This window comes from Pinus tabuliformis, chromosome 7, assembly GCF_031772625.1.
Source record: "Pinus tabuliformis cultivar Carrire ecotype Pingquan chromosome 7, CPIR1, whole genome shotgun sequence".
Classification (NCBI taxonomy): domain Eukaryota; kingdom Viridiplantae; phylum Streptophyta; class Pinopsida; order Pinales; family Pinaceae; genus Pinus; species Pinus tabuliformis.
The window spans coordinates 850,364,302-850,382,167 of record NC_142293.1 but is presented as its reverse complement, the minus strand read 5'-3'; the positions used below and the strand labels follow the sequence as shown (position 1 = coordinate 850,382,167).

Sequence of the window (17,866 nt, the reverse complement as noted above, 5' to 3'; positions counted from 1 at the left end):
CATCCGCTCGATCATAGCCCTTGCTACTTCGCAAGGATGGAACCTACATCAGATGGATGTCAAGACCGCATTCTTGCATGGTTCGATAAAAGAGGAAGTCTATGTGGAACAACCCAAAGGATTTGAGATTCATGACCAGGAATCTCACATGTGCAGGTTGAAGAAAGCCCTCTATGGGCTAAAGCAAGCACCCCGAGCGTGGTATGAGAGGATCGATAGCTACTTGATGAAGTTGGGATTCACTAGGAGTGAAGCTGACCCTAACCTTTACTTTAAGGTTGAAGATGACAAACCTCTCATACTAGTGTTGTACGTTGACGACCTCTTTCTAACAGGTGCAAACCCTCTCATTCACAAATGTAAGAGGGAGTTGGCTTCTGAGTTTGAGATGAAGGACCTAGGACTGATGCACTATTTCCTAGGACTAGAAGTCTGGCAGAAGCCAGGGGAGATTTTCCTATCTCAAGGAAAATATGTGGTGAAGATATTGGAGAGATTCAGCATGGTGGAATACAAGCCCATGACTATCCTAATGGAACTTGACTTTAAGTTAAGCGGTAGTGCTGCCAAACCTGTTTTACAAAATGCTACCGAGTATCGTCAACTCATCAAAGCAATGATGTTCTTGGTGAACTCCCGTCTTGATATATGTTTTGCAGTCAACACATTGAGTCAACATATGGTTAAGCCTCACCACACACATTGGATTGGTGCCAAGAATCTATTGAGATATCTTCGTGGCACAATCACTCATGTGTTGAGATACACTGCCGGAGATGTGAGACTACATGGATATACCGATGCTGATTGGACAGGCAGTGTGGTGGACCGAAAGAGCACTTCCGGGTGTTGTTTCTCTCTGGGATATGCCTCGATATTTTGGATGAGCAAGAAGAAAAAGTCGGTGGCTTTGAGCACCGCCAAAGCAGAGTACATTGTTGCTAGTATGGCCTCTTGTGAAGCGGTCTGGTTGCAGAAGCTCTTCAGTGAGCTGTTTGGATTTACATTTGATACTACCGTGATCCTGTGTGACAACCAGAGCAGGATTCATTTATCCAGGATATGGTGCAGCGAGGAGCAATAAGGCTCCGACATATCAGTACAGATGAACAGGTCAATGACATTTTGACGAAGCCCCTGGGAAATGTCAAATTCTTGACTTTCCAAGAACGACTTGGTGTCGTTAAGAGACACCGACATTTTGACGAAGCCCCTGGAAAAGGTCAAATTCTTGACTTTCCGAGAACAACTTGGTGTCGTTTAGAGACCCTCTTATAAGGGTCGAGTATGATGCATACACTGAGATCTGGGAGCTCCAGGGGGGCGCAGGGTACTTCTTGGAGCGACATGAGACCACAAGGCAACTCACCCTCCCCTGGTGGTGCACTATGTACAGGGTGAAAGGTTCAACCTTCCCATGTGACACCCCGTGGTGACTGTGGGACAAGATGATTAGTTCTCCTGTGGGTCAGGATGATTAGTTCTCCCATGGCGACTGTTGGACAAGATGATTTGTTCTCCTGTGGACAGGATGATTAGTTCTCTTGTCGAGGCATCCTACCCATGTAGTCTAGGACTCATGGGAAGTACCTCTCATCTGATCGATGAGTAGGGAAATGGGGTTAGGGACCATTAATAGTACTATCGATGGATGCATCGTTGTATCTACCATACTCTCTATGCTAGGATGACCTCCATTGATCTGGGATCAATGAAACTAATGTAGGATCAGTGACAGTGGTATGACACACTTTGAGACTGACTTCGGGTTAGCGGAGGATGGTATGATACATCCTCGATCTTTTCTTCTTCTTCATAGTAGAGTAGAGCAGAGCCAAGCAGTGCAGGGCAGTGCATTTGATGGCAGAGATAGTGCCAACAGTCTGACATATTAGCAAATGGAGTTCTCCCTAGTTGAGAGGGAGTGTTAAAATTGGCAACTAGGGCCAAACTCCATGTGGGTCACCTTATTTATGGCAACTGATATTTTTCCTAGATTCCTCTTGTCGAGAGGTGTAGGATTGATCTAAAGATCATCTGATTCCGACAAGTAATTATGGAGATATGAATTTATTTGTATTTACTTGACAAATTGTCAAGGTCGGCCAGCAGCGAAATGTGTGGCACACATGCCCAGCAAATCATATAAGTACAAGTGAGGTTGAGTCATTATCAACTCATCTCATCTCACATCTTCTCTCTCCCCTATGCATTAGAAGAGCCTCTCTCTCTCTCTCACATGTGGCTGAAGAAGGAAGACATTGATTTCTGGTTAAGGCAGCGTTGACTTGGGTTGAACTAGATGCAGGTGGGCAGATTGGATTGTGTTGACCAGCATGGATGCCTTCTTGACTACGGTTTGGGTTGGGCAGCCTCTCCTAGGCTAGCCGCAGTTCTGTTCAGCTCTTTTGACTGGGTTTGACCACTCCTTTGACTTGCGTTGACTATCAAGAAGCTGCCGCAGGTTTGACCAGATGTTGACTGTTGTTTGACTGAGTATTGTGGACTGTTTCGGGCTGCTGAAGTTGTTTGTTGAAGATCAAGTTCTTCAAGGTTGACTAGAAGTCAATCCAAAGCTGTTTTAACCAAGTTTGACTTTGTTGATTTAGGGTTTGTTGCTGTTGTTATAAAATTACAGAATTCTTAATTGTATTATTTCTCTCTGCTGAACTATTGAAGATTAAAGAAGAATTGATCAAAGGGTTTCCCCACATTGCGGTTTGTCCCTGGCTGGCCGCCACATCTTGTGTCTCTTGTCTTGCCTTGTTTTATGTCGATCGTTTAATGTTCTATCTGCACTTTACTTTATGTTTATGTGATTGCTAAATAGTGGCTAGTAAAAAGATCTGAGGTAAACTGCTCTAAGCATAGAACATACCATAATTTAACACCCTCTTACACGAGTTTGACGATTTGCAAAGTCTTCAACGGGAAAGGGAAACTACCCTTACCTCACCTACCACTCTCAAGAGGCCATAACCGCTTCTAGTACTTCCAGTCAAGCTCATTTATAGTTTGTGGAGGCTTCCTATCTAATTTAGTCAATTGGTATCCTCCTATCGAATTTAGTCAATTGGTATCTCAATTGACTTCCTTCCCCCATTCAGAAACTCTCTTAATGCCCCAATCAACTCTTGTCAAATGAGCAAGAGTTGAGTAGGAACATTAGAGAAGACATCATCAAACAGTTTATTCAAGTTACATGGGTTAATCCTCCAAGTGGGCTAAGCCCCACAATGGCCTTCTACGCAAAACACTTTCTAGAATTGAGAGATGTATTTATTGTTTGCCCCCCACTACACATGTTGACAATATATGCATGCTCTCCAAATGCCCGTTGGGCAACTTCAAGTTGGTTCTCATCGTCTTTGGGTCGAGACTTGAAACTGAACACTGTTATAGGGTCTAACAACTCTACCATCTTCATGAGAGTGAGACGAAGGAGAACTTCATCTTCTGGTGCCCTATCTATTATGAGATTAGAGAATGGATTTACTGCCTTTTTAGGGATTGCCAAAGCTCTCTATCCAAGTTCTTCACTTTCTAGACTACAGATGTTTGGCCTTGTACATGAAATAGATCCTTGAATTTCGGTCTAGCATAGTCCACCCTTTTCAATGCCATCTAGATCTTATCCAACCAATTACATATTTCTTTCTAGTGTGATCGAGGCACCAAGGAGAAAACAGATAATAGCACTACATCACACATCAAATCTATCAGAGCCTAAGAGACCACAAGTGCTCAACTAGCTAGACCTTTGTGGCTATGTCATCTCTGCACCTAGGAGAACTTACACTACACGAGCAAGCAAGGTATTTCATCGAAATCTTGACCACCAGTTTTTGTGCCCGATCATCAGGGCATATTTTTTACCTTATCTCCCACCTCTTCTAAATCATCTGATTAGTCATCTATCAAGAGTTTCTTCCCTTCAACCTTGAATATTAGGAGGGCAGGTATTAAGGGATGTTGATTGTCCCTCATGCGATACAATGCCACTTGGGGGGCCAATGGTTCTTGGATTTTATTTTTCTGATGCAATTGCATGTATCTCACCATTACAATGTTCCACTTCTCCGCACTATTAGGACTTAGATTTTGGATTATCCTGAGCTTAGAAAAGATTTTGTACCATGATTTTCCAAGAGCTGCATTAGCACTTCCGCTTTCTATTCTCATGGATGTACTTAACAATCTCATTGACCTATTTGTGGTCATTTACATTAATAATATTATCTTATCTTATCTTATCTACCCAAAATCAAAGTGTTTGGTACAATTAACAATAGCCACAAGGCATACCTATTTTTAAGAAATGGGTCGTTGGGGATTTGTATGGAGATGTCTTGATTAGAAAAATATTCTCGACAACTCTTCCCATGGCCAACAAGGTAGGACAAATTTAGCCAATCAAACCTAATTCTTATCCTAACTAAGGTTAAATTTGGGGCCAACCTTATGTTTCAAACCATGAAAACCTTTGCTTATTTCACTAAGATAAGAACCTAGTAAGGAATTATATGTTGATAAACACGCTTTATGGCAGATCCCATTCTAGCGGATAAGATTCCCTAGGGTAGCATTTCTTGGTTTAATGCGTTGAGTCTTCTTTAAAAACAATACAAGATTCTTACTTACCTATTAGATTTTGCACATGATGAAACTAGTGCAAACTCATAACACCTTTCAGACTTTCCAACGCAATATAGGATTGTTATATTATATGCATTAAAGTTCCATACCTAACATCTCTCTCACTAAATCAGCGAATGCTAGATTTGCAATGCTTCAACCATTAGAAAGAATCATAATATATATGTTGAGAAATCAAGGGCAACTAGATTAGTGTGATTTCTCTTACTTTGATAACTGCTTGTGATGTTCTTTTACTTAACTTGATCTACTTGTAGTCAAATTCTTCATATCTTGATTATTATAGTGTTCTTTATTATCAAATAGCTACCAATCAATGAGACAAGAGGACACCAAATGTAGGCTACTAATGAGGGCCAAAACCTCTCCTCTTGAGAGGAAAACCCAAAATAATTCTTCTCTTCTTATAAAATCTTCAAATGACCCAAGACCAAGACCAAGACCATGTCAAACCTCTTCTTGATGAGCTTCTCTTCAATAAAGTCAACGCTAGTCAAATTTGTTGCAACACTTCATATTTTCAACTCCTACTTCAGATTTCGGTCATTGCTTCAAAACTACACTTTTCAGCCATCCTGTTCTCTCCGCAATTTGGCACGTGTGACTGAATTAGGGAAAAAATATTAACCTTTTCTCCTTCGCTTGGCTTGGTTTCCTTTCCTCGGTAACTCGGCTTTCTTTCTAGATCTATTGTCTCCAAACTTCGACACCTTTTGATAGGTCTGCAATTTGGTCTTGCTAAAACAATAGTGATGCCCTAATCTTCGCACATGTGGAGGATGGCAGCGCAAAAACACTTTGATTTTCTTCTCCCTTTATTCTCCTTTTCTTCGGTAAGTATTCCTTGTCTTTGTTGTGTTTCAACGAACTTCTTCATCGAACTTGGTGATACTCCTTAATGACATCGAGTACTTCTCTATATATAGGCTTCTTATGGAGGTCGAATAGCTCTTTCATGAGGCACTTGTCACTGTGTAGACTAACTTGACTTTTGTAGGTTGACTAGGCCTTGGAGGGTCTTTATGACACTTTTTATGACTCAAATAAATTCTCTTGACATAATACAAGATTCCCAATGGGGTCTTTCATATATGACAATGACTCAATTGACTTCTTGACTCTATGACAAACCCTAGAAGCACTAAATGGGTCCTTGACCTCCAAATAAATTGACCGTGAGCATGAGACCCATGCTACAAAAAATAATAACAATAATTTTTCTTTCTTTTTACAAGAATCAAGAGTACATTTCATATTTATGAAGACCAAACCTAGTTACCTATTTCAACACTACCTCTTAATTAGGGAGGTATTCATAAAACATACAATGTACTTGGACATTCTCATACTTAAGAATTCTCATAAGAGTAGTCGGATTGGTAAGTCATCTCATAAGCTATTTATTCAACTTATATCAATGCATCTCATCATATCAACCAACACTGTCATATACCAAGGCCTTGACTAACAGCTCTATCTCTCCACAAGATTAGAGCTCAATGTTGGGTAGACCAATGCTTTATAGACACCTTCATCATTGTCTCTCAAGGCACCTACCCCATCTGAATGTTCACAAGGTATGTCCTTCTAAGAACATTCCTATCTTGGATTAACACATCCTCAAGGAATTTCCTCTTCAACTGCTCTTACCTATTGGATGCCCTACCTCATCCTCAAATAGTATCGGATTCCAGATGCTTACCCAATCCTCCTTTCTTTCTTCATAAAGAAGACAAGAATGATGTGTCTATCTCTCCCTCTCAACTAGGGAGGATCTACTCATTCCTATAAAAGATATATACCCAAGCTCCCTCTTACGTAGGGACTTGTTACCAACAGTGGCTATCTGTTATTCGATGGAGATTAAGGCTCCTCCTTTTGGCATCATGTCATGAACTTCAACTTCTTCATCATGGAGCTTTATTCTTCTAGAACTTCTTCGTAGGGCACCAGCCCGCTTCTCCATCACTTCTCTTCAATGAAACATAGTATTGAACCAATAGTCATGTCATCCTCTTCTTTATCGAGAAGTGACCTTCTAGTCCACATCTAGTTATCCTTCATACAACTACCTCTTCCAAGTCATGTTTCTTTCAAGATCTTCCATCCAATATTAGTTGTAGATGAACTTCGACAATCCTCTTTCTCGGTAGCCCTGTTTCAACCCAACCAGATGCTTTCAAAAATCAAAAATGAACATTAGATCAAAGTTACCTTTTAATGATGGCCTTTCGTCGTGACATCAACTTCTAGCAGCATCAACATCCTACACATGTATGAATCCATCTCCAAGACATTCATTAACAAGGTTCTCCTTCACCAACACACATATCAAGGTCTTCATACCTTATTCATGGAGGTGTCATAGCTAATTCTTCTTGTTATCAGATGTTGATCACTTATGTTATCTTACGTGACTATAGATACATTTTTCACGAACTCTTCTTTCATCCTTCTTCACACATTGCTTTCTCAAGATCTTTTATACATAGTTCCTTCATCATAGGGACCATAGTTGCCAACTTCCTCATATTCTTCATGAGGTCATATTATGTTGATTTCATCTTCGCCAATGTGTTCAAGGCACATTGCCTACATGCCTTCATGTATGGAAGAGCTTCTTCTTCATGCTTATGAGATAGATATTTCAACCATCCTATCTGCAACCATATGATGACATGACTTTATCTATCTATTACCAGATGTGTGCATACCTCTTCCTTCATGTGGTCATCTAAACTTCCTTTTAGCAGCTTCCTTTCCTTGCTTGAGGATAAAAATACTTCAACCAACTTGTCATGATGCACATCTTTGTCCTCATACCATCATCCTTCTGTGGATCCCATACTATGTCGAATGTAGAGTATCTGTGTGACACTTGCTTCTTCAATGAATGATGAACCCTTCTAACAAGGATTCCAATGAAGGATCTTGATGATCCTTACTTTGCAAATTCTCCTTTCTAATGAAGATGATGTATGATGATCTCTTCTATCTTGCTAGATGACTTTCTCCAACCATATAGACTATTACTTCGGTTGTCCTTCTATGATTCTAATGATGATGCCATGAGCTACTTCCCTTATATCATGTACTATGGCTACTTTAACCACATAGACTTCAGCTTTGGTTTTCTTCCAGGGTTCTATGATGATCTCATCTCATTCTTTGTTATAATGCATCCTATCATGCTTGTGATGCTTCCTATTTTGATTTGCTAACTTCAATGCACTTGAAAATAGATCAAGTGTGTGAAAGACCTAATAGAGGAGATCTATCACTTCTTCCTTCTTTGACTTCTTCTTTTCAGGTTCTTCTACTTCTTTGGTGGAATGGGCTTCATTTCTTTCCTTTCTCTTCTTGTTGTCCTTCTTGAGTTTAGGCCAATTCCTTTTGAAGTGCCCATGTCCATTACACTCATAACGTTGAATCTTAGACATGTCGATTTTCTTTTGAAACTTCTTTCGAGGCTCAAACTTACCAAATTTTCCTTTCTTTCTAGCTATTGTTGCATTTGCTTGAGTTTGTTCATTTGCTCCAACGTCGTTCTTCATCTTTAATCTTGTTTCTTCAATCTTGCATAATCACCATAGATCATTGAATGGGGTAGTTTCCTTCTTCCCATAGATGCTTGATACAAAGTTGCCCATTCATCAGGTAGTGCATTGAGCACAATGGTGGTCATCTCTCGATCAGACATTATTTCTCCAAGTTCTTGTAGTTGGTCTCTTATTTGAGATACCCTCATACGGTATTAAGCTACCCCTTCTTCCTTTGATACCTTCATCTTATATAGTTCGATTCTTAATGATATAGTTTCTCCTACAGTGCTTACAGAGAACAATTCTACCAGCTTTTCATAGATTTCTTTTGTTGTCTTCAACTTTGCTACATAAGGGATGAGAGAGTCCTTCATTGACTCAATGTGTCTCCTTTGAGTCCTTATCTCTCCTTTCATGTACTTTGATAGTGCTTGAGATTGCTCTTGAGGAGGTTTCGTGATTGATCTTGTTACACATTCACTAACTTTATTTTCTATGAAGATCAAATATTTTATTTTCTTCCATGCAAGGTAATTTGATGACCCAACAAGTTTGTTGTTCTCCTTGCAGAAAGAAGTCATTGTAGATTGAGACATAAAATATAGCGTACTTATCAAGTGAAGATGCCCCTTTGATGATCATATCTTCAACTTGATTCCTTCTTGACGATATTGACAGTTGAAGATACCATTTTTTATGATGATTGCTTCCTTGATGATGTTGACTTGATTATCTTCATCGCGAATGTTTTGAGGTGTGATCCTCTCTTCAATGTGAGGGAAATTACTTTGATGATGAAGTGCTCTTTCTTGTTTCCTTTGGTAGATGATTGTAGAATGAGTAAGCTTCCCAAGAATGCTTTGAGTGTAGAGTCCTCCTTTTGAATGGAGGTAGGGCCTTTGAGGTATTCTTCTACTTCCAAGAGTTGACATGATGTGATTCTTGTGATGTGGTGGATAGTCCTCCTTGATGCTTCTTAGTTCTCCTTGATGATCTCCTTGTGCTCAATCCTTATTTATTCTTCTTCAAATGTATGATCTTCAAGTTGCCTCTTCTTCTTGTTGTCACCTTAGCTCTCATACCATGTTGAGAAATCAAGGGCAACTAGATTAGGGTGACTTCTCTCACTTCGGTAACTGCTTGTGATGGTCTTTTACTTAACTTGATCCACTTGTAGTTAACTTCTTATCTTGATTATTATGGTGTTCTTTATCATCAAATAGCTACCAATCAAGGAAGATCAATGAAGCAAGGACACAAAATGTAGGTTGCTAGCAAGGGCCAAAAGCTCTCCTCTTGAGAGGAAAACCCAAAAGAATCCTTCTCTTCTTATAGAATCTTCAAATGACGAATTCCAAGACCTATGACCCAACACCAAGTCAAACCTCTTCTTGACGAGCTTCTCTTCAATAAATTCAATGCTAGTCAAACCTCTTCTTGATGAGCTTCCCTTCAATAAATTCAATGTTAGTCAAACTTGTTGCAACACTTCAAATTTTTGCCTCTTACTTCAAATTTCAGTGACTGCTTCAAAACTGCACTTTTCCGCCTTCGTGTTCTCTCTGCAATTTCACACATGTGACTAAATTAAGGCAGAAATATGATCCTTTTTTCCTTCTCTTGACTTGGTTTCCTTCCTTGGTAACTTGGCTTTCTTTCTAGATCTACTGTCTCCAAACTTCGACTCCTTTTGATAGGTCTGCAATTCGGTCTTGCTGCAACAATAGTGATGCCCTAATCTTTGCACATGTGGGGGATGGAAGCCCAAAAACACTTCTCTTTTCTTCTCCCTTTATTCTCCTTTTCTTCGCTAAGTATTCCTTGTCTTTGTTGTGCTTCAACGAACTTCTTGATCAAACTTGATGATACTTCTTAATGAGGTTGAGTACTTCTCTATATATAGGTTTCTTATGGAGGTCGAACAACCCTTTCATGACGCTGACTTGTCACTGTGTAGGCCGACTTGACTTTTGTAGGTTGACTGAGTCTTGGAGGGTCTTTATGACACTTTTTATGACTCAAATAAATTATCTTGACATAATACAAGATGCCCAATGAGGTCTTTCATATATGACAATGACTCAATTGACTTCTTGACTCTATGACAAACCCTAGAAGCACTCAATGGGTGCTTGAACTCCAAATAAATTGACCTTGATCATGAAACCCATGCTACAAAAAATAATAATGATAATGTTTCTTTCTTTTTACAAGAATCAAGAGTACATTTCATATTTATGAAGACCAAACCTAGCTACCTATTTCAACGATATGTTGAGAAATCTATAAGGCAATAGTTAGGATGATTTCTCTTATACCTGATAACTGCTTGTGATGTCTTTTTTACATTTTCTTATTTATTAGCTTCTTCTTGTATTATTATGTTATTCTTATCATCAAACAGCTATCAAAATAAGAAGATCAACAATACACAAGAACACGAGATATAGGTTGCAAGCCAGGGCCAAAACCTCTCCACTTGAGAGGAAAACCCACAAATCTCCTCTTCTTATAGATTCTTCAATTGACGAATTCCAAGACCTCTAGACCAAGACCAATATTGTTCCAAGACCAAGTCCAACCTTCTTGATGATGTGCTTCCTTTGTCCAAGTCAAACCCAGTAAAATCTCTTCCACCAGCATAACTTCGACCCCAGCTACAGAATGCCCGCCTCTACTGCAAGTCTGAAATTTTCGACCCTTCCAGCGACTGTTGTCTTCGCACGCGTGAGCTGAAATAGGGCTTCCATGGCTTCTCTAGACCTTCGCTTGAGTTTCTCTTTCTTCTAGGGCTTGAGGATGACTTAATGATCCTTCCTTCGACCTTCTTTCTAAACTTTCTCCAAGTTCAATCCTGCAAAAGAAAAACCCTAGCCAGCAGCAGAAACCCTAGTTTCCTTCGCATGTGTGAAGAGAGAAAGAGAAATAACCCAAACACTTGTCTTCGTCCTTCTTCCTTCTTCGTTGGCCTTCTTCTTCCTCTCCTTCGCTTAAATAATGAGGGAATGAATGATGTCCTAAGGATATCGAGTTCCCTCCTATATATAGGCCTTCAAGGTGGACGAATTGCCTTAGAATAGGCCGACTTCTTAGCTACCAGGCCGACTTGGTCTTGGAAGGTATCTTGACACTATAAAATAAAAAAATAATTATTTTTATAAGTTACAATGTGCCCGATGGGGTCTTCCTTATATGGAAATGACTCTTTTGACTTCTTAACCTAGGACAAACCCTAAAAGCACTCAATGGGTGCTTGGCCTCTAAAATAAAAGACCTTGAGCATGAAACCCATTCTTCAAAAATAACAATAATAAATTTTCTTTCATTTTACAATACACAAGACTCAAAAGTACAATTCATATTTATGAACACTGAACCTAGTTACACATTTTTCAACACGATATATACCATTAGTTTAAAATTTAGATAAGCTTCAATGCATCAAGTGCAATGCTACCATCTATAAGTAGAGGTTTGAAAGTTTGCATGATGACCAGAAAGGCTTTCTTTGCATCACTCAGGATCCATCGCCATAAGCTTTCCAAGCTTGGATTGGAGCTTTGAAGTAGAAGAAGACCTAACAGAGAAGATAAAAGGTTATTGGACAAAATCCCCCCACCCACACCTCCTCAAAAAATGACAACTACAGAGATGTTCATTTTCCTTGCCATGGAGAAAAAGAGAATATTGTTAGTTGCAACAGTGTTGTGATGACAAGCTTGCTCAATCACCAAGGTTGTACCACAAGAAATAAAGAAAAATAAATTATATTAATGTCCACAAATGTACCAAAATGAGTTGTTGGGATTCCCAAATATATAAAGCAAGCAAAAAAGGAAATGGTAGTAAAGTTCATTGCTTTGTTTGCACTTTGTATGAACTTGTTGACGGTGTCTCAGAAATTATGTATTTCATCAAATGCTAAAGGTGTGCCACCATGCCAATTATTGTTCATTGTACAGTGTGTAAGTTTACAGCAAAGAAAAAATACATTTTCCTTTTAAAGGGATGGATGAAAATAATCAATGACCAAGGTAACATAGAATGTAGAGTTCAATAAATCGATAACTAAGCTAGAACATAGAAATGTCCTAGTCAACCATGGTAATATAAGAACAAAAAGAAAGTAAGGCAAGATAACCTTGCTAAGGTATAGAGGCAGACTCTCAATGTTGAAAGCAACATAGGAAAAAGAATGGTGAGCTCAAAAAAGTAGAGACAAAATGACTCATGCATTGATAATTCTGACCACATTCATATCACAGAGTGCAGACAAGCAAGGATGCAGACAAAAAAGGGAAGCATCATACATTCTAGACATTTTCAAATGAGTAGGTGGATACAGCCAATGAAAAGGGTCACAAGGTGGACTCAAATACACTGTTGAGAACACTACCAAGTTATTTGTTTCAGGCTGAAAATGAAAGAGTACATGTCACCTCATTTTAGTTAAACCAAATTAATCATAAACCAAGGCAAGCTGCTGAAGTTTCAATACATCAATAACATCAAGAAAAGCAAAAGCTCAAATATTTTTTCACTTGAGCATGCTTTTTTATGACTATATCATATATCATTGGCCATAAACAGAAGGCATAAGGATTTGTGATACAGGATCCACTTCCATAATCACAATTGACACACTAAATAAACCAAAGTCAAGAACACTTCTCTCCAAATTTCAAGATTCCCTCACTAAACAAATAAAAGTTTGCGATCATCGTTCCTAAATAGTGAACATTTAACAGAGTGAAAATCACATTAGATAATAGACCTGGGTCAGATCACAATATTCTTCTCCCAGTGTTTGTAGTCCCGATCCTGTTGTCAGCAAATAATAGAGCATTTGTCCTGCCAATTTCATCTGCAAACAAAACAACAGAGAACCATAGTTGGGAAGCTTTCAAAGTTCCAATCATATCTGATGAATGCTTAATTCCAACTAAAATCAGTAACCAGTGGGTTTGTTTGAAGAAATTAAATTGAAATGAATTAGTTATCAATGTCCAACAATAAGCACTAACAGTTAATAGAACTATAAAAGCAGCATATAACAAAAGACAAGCAAATGTTCCATGCATTTCCACTATCAAATGAAAGAAAAGGAAATCAAAAGAGACTCCAGCTTCAAATTGATCTCTAGAGTTGGTAAACAAGATGGAAACATGAAGAATGAGTAACCACGATGACTGAATTGCGCCATAAATATCAGTTCCTAATATCCAAGGTCAAGAACTGGTAAAACAAGATGGAAACATGAAGAATGAGTAATCACCATGACTAAGTTGAGCTATCAATATCAATTCCCAAAATCCAAGGTCAAGAACAAGCTGGTAATAAGAATGGCTAACGTGTTCCACCACTGTGTTCATATAGTCCACTGAAAGACTGATCAATTATGGTGCCCCGAGTCATGAGGCTGCTTAGTTCCCTGTAGACTAGGAAAATGTGATGAGGTGGATACAAGATCCATGAGTTGACCCTTTGCTGAAGAAGCTCTTCCTATACTGAATCATCTCCAGAATGAATAGGGTTACATCTCTTTGATTCTAATAAAGTATCAACATTGATAAACAACCCTCTGAATCTCTGAAGAAGTGGCGATACCAAAACCTTCTGAATTCTATTAAAGTAGTAATATGAATATCCATCACAGATTTTAAGATAACATGAGTACCTGAGGACAAAATCACCCTTTATATTTATTCTATATGCAAAGCTGCAGACCTCTGGTCTGTAGAAATATCAGACATGTTTATATTCCAAGTTGCTCAGAATCAGCTAACAACTAGACTACAGGAAACCTAGTTCATGTTTTAGACTAATCTACCCAAAAAGCACCATGTCTTTCAGTGACCTTTGGATACCCCACGCCATCTCCTTCCTGTTAGTTTTTTTAAAACTCAGCAACTAATCTGTGAACTTTAACTTCAATCCACAAATATCCTGAGTTTACTAACTAGCATGCAGCGGAAAATAAGGAAAATATGGAAGACAAACACACCATAAAACTGAGCACAACAAATTTTACCCAGGAAACCCCAAATGGGGAAAACCTGCAAACTTGGTGGTTTCTATTAGGCTGCTTCAGCAAAAGTAGTGTTCAAAATAATATTACAATGAAGGGAAAACTTCCCTTGGGTCTGCAAATTCCTCAACACGCTGGTACACCCTCTCTCAGCCTCATGGCCCAGTCAACCTGCACACTGTACAGATCCATGCAGCTTCGTAAGGCCTCTTCTGCGCTCTAAATATAGACTGGCTGAAGTATATTGGATGCTGGATAAGATCTGAAGCTTGTGTGCCTCTCCTTCTCCCTTAATTTGCGCTGATCTGAAGCCCTAGTTTGCTGAAACCCTAGCCAGAAGTGTTATCTTCTTGTTGCCCTTAGCCACCAAGACTCTAGTGCATGAATGAACCACGTGAATGCCCTTTTTCCTTCTTAGAAATCGGCCTGGGCCCACTAGTCCCATGAAGGGCTGAGATTAAATCTCCCTGGATGGTTATCTTCTTGTTGCCCTTAACCACCAAGACTCTAGTGCATGAATGAACCACATGAATGCCCTTTTTCCTTCTTAGAAATCGGCCAGGGCCCACTAGTCCCATGAAGGGCTGAGATTAAGTATCCCTGGATGGTTGAGATTGCTCCAATTCTTGATTATGGGATAGCTAGTTATCATTGCAAGAAATCCTTTCTCTTTGGTCTTGACCTTGTGAACACTTGTTTTCACCGAAAATTTCACCTTGTTTTCTAAGGCTTTTCCTTGAGAGCGATTTGCTTCTTTGAAGCCTTGAACCATTATTGAGCCTCTCTCTTGAATGAGCTCTTGCAAGATCACTTTGTGCCTTATACCTTGTATATCTATTCTAAGTGATCTCCTTCCTACCGAGACTCCTCCCATAGATGAAAATCCGTAAAGACTAGTGGGTTTTGGCAGAGGTGACATTCGGCCTCTACCCCATTGTTAGCACTTTGTATTGCTCTTGTTTTGTAGGGTTTCTTTCTCCAAGGCCTACTAGATTTTGTGGTAACAGTTTTGGCATTGTTGCCGGGGACAAAGTGAATCTACCTTTATGAAAATACTTACCTTCTCCCCTAATGACATTAAATTCCTTTTGGCGACTCCATTGGAAGAGTGAAAGCCTAGTTCTTTATTGAACCTCAAACTCAATGCTTGCAGGGTGAAGCAAGCATCTTTCAAGGCATTTTAAGTTCACCCTAGTGACTCCATATCTGAATATCACGGAAATTTGCATGGCAAGAAATGGCCCACTGGAAAGGCCTATTCTATATGTTTAATGATGATGATCCTCAATCAAATGACCACGATGTCATTAGTAGCCAAGAGGAGCTTGATGCCCCTCTTAATGAATATCTTGGGAGACATGAAATTGAGGGGCCTCCCTAATGCCCTGAAAGAGGGTTGTGGTTCTTCACAAGATATGATGATTGTAGCACACCTTGTTCTTTCCTCGAAAATCGGAATGATGTGATTGTGGATATGTATGAACCATCTATCTCTTGTTGGATAAAGTTGTCAATGATGTCAATATGATGGCAAGACTAACCCTTGTTGGAGATGTGAAACCCTAGCACTAAATGGTGCACTAGTCCCAAATTTGATGTCCTAAGAAAGAAGCCCTATTGAAGATATTCATTTTTCTTATTCAATAAAGAAGCCCTAATCCTAATAGGTCCATGATACCCTAGCTTTGTTCCTAATAAACACATCCTAAAGCCCTATTTTACCCTAATCCCATGCATATAAATTCCTAAAGGATGTCATAAATCCCTAATTCGACTGTTCAAAATATCTAACCTTAAAGTCTGAAGAAAAAATTTATTTTTCAAATTAACATAATATTCTGAAAACTGTGGCTTACATCAGCTTGAAGAAGGCTTCAAGCCCTTTCCAACATGTGTCATCCCATTCCCTAACTCACCTTTTCTATGGACTTAAGACAGAAAAATACATATTTATCATTCTCTCAAGTCGGCTCCACTAACACTTAGGTCAGCTCTCCCACAGTCATGGTTGTTTGGACCCATGCAAAGGTATAAATATAAGTGTATGCACCTCGTTTTGAAGCATCTCGGGCAAAACAAGTAAAGTAGAGTGCAGAAAGAGGAGAACAAGTTGACATCTCGTGAACTTTAAAGGCAGAAAGATATACAAGTAGAAACATACTTCTGAGGAAACCTTTTGAACTTGAAGTGGCTTGGACATCAGCTCTTGCGAAGGAAAAAAATCCGGTTCTGTGGTGGCATCTTTTCGGACTTCTCTCTGGACTTCGACCTGTAGCCCAGATCACTATTTGGACTTGTTTTGGATCTGTAGTAATGGGCTCGGAGACATATCTTTCCACCTTTCGGACCTGCATTGGTAGGACATTTGTGAATATGTGGGAAAGTTCTTTAACTGTTTTTGGACCTGTGGATGTATGACTCTTGAACCTGTGGATACCCTCAGGTCAGACTTGTTTAAAACCTCAAAACATAAATTCAGACCTGTGCATAAGTACAGAAGTCTCGACCCTGAGGTAAGCTCCTTTCTCAGTCCTGTGGATAGAAAGAAAACCTAGGGTCTGTGGAAAAGAAAGAAGAACTCGGATCTGTGGTAAGAAGGAAGACCTTGACCTGTGAAGCTTATCTATTTGAAACTGTGGAGACTCAATTTCGGATACCTGTGATAATATTTGTTGTGGACCTGAGGAGACTACTTCTTCTACCCTGTGGAAATTGTTCAAGTATTGAGATTGGAAATTGTTCAAGTATTGAGATTGTGTGAGGCACAGTATTGATCTTTCTTGCAGACATTGGTTAGATGCACAGTCTTGGGATTACTTCATAGTGATACTCTTCGGAAGCATTTGTTTTGCAGACCTTTGTTGGAGGAACAGTTTTGGAATTAGTTTACAGTAAAGCCTTTTTGGAGGAACACTATTGAGTTTATTTTACAGAGAAGACTTTCTTGCAAACCTTGATTGATGGGACAGCATTGAGATTGTTTTTTAACCAACACATTTTGGACTTTTGTGCAGTAGTATGTTAAAGCAGCAGTTCTAGGACTTTGGGCTTCGGTTTGTTGGGCTTGTTAGCTGACTTGTTGACATCCCTTATCATTGTTAAAGAAAAGTGAAGTATTGTTGGAGACCTCTTGAAGCATCCTTAAAGCAGCAGTGTTGAGGTCCATTGAAGAGCCCCTGGTAGACTTGTTGCAGACCTTTAAAGCACTCCTTGCAGACTTGTTGAAGGAGTTTGTAAAAGATCTGGCATGCAAAACTATTGAAGACATCCTTTGGACCAGCTCTTGAAGACAACCCTTGTATTGACTTGAGGACTTGTGTAAGCAGATCTTGGAGCACTATCGAAGCCATTTCTTGGACCAGATCTTGAAGCAATATTGAAGGACCCTTGAAGGTTTGTTGAAGGATGTTGTAAGAATGGTATGCAAAACTATTGAAGACACTCTTGGAGAAGCTTATTGAAGACACTTTGAAGCATTGTTGAAGCTGATCTTGGAACCTCATGATGCATTATTGAAGGCCCTCATGGAGTAACCTTGGAGAAGTTTGTTTGGGTATTATGAAGAGTCTTGGAGACACCTACTGTGGTTACTAAAGTTGTCATTGATGAACTAAGTGTTTTGAAGATTAATTGAGGGCAT

At 39.3% G+C, this 17,866-nt stretch overlaps 1 protein-coding gene across 6 annotated transcripts in view; it reads right to left on the bottom strand.

Annotated features, from left to right (window-relative positions):
• PEX10 (peroxin 10) overlaps positions 1-17,866 on the bottom strand; it is a 273,167-nt gene that overhangs the window by 149,583 nt on the left and 105,718 nt on the right. For all 6 annotated transcript variants that reach the window (XM_089459013.1, XM_089459014.1, XM_089459017.1 and 3 more), the window contains exon 4: positions 12,973-13,062. In XM_089459013.1, coding sequence (XP_089315139.1) covers positions 12,973-13,062 — 90 coding nt within the window. The remainder of the gene's footprint in view (positions 1-12,972; positions 13,063-17,866) is intronic.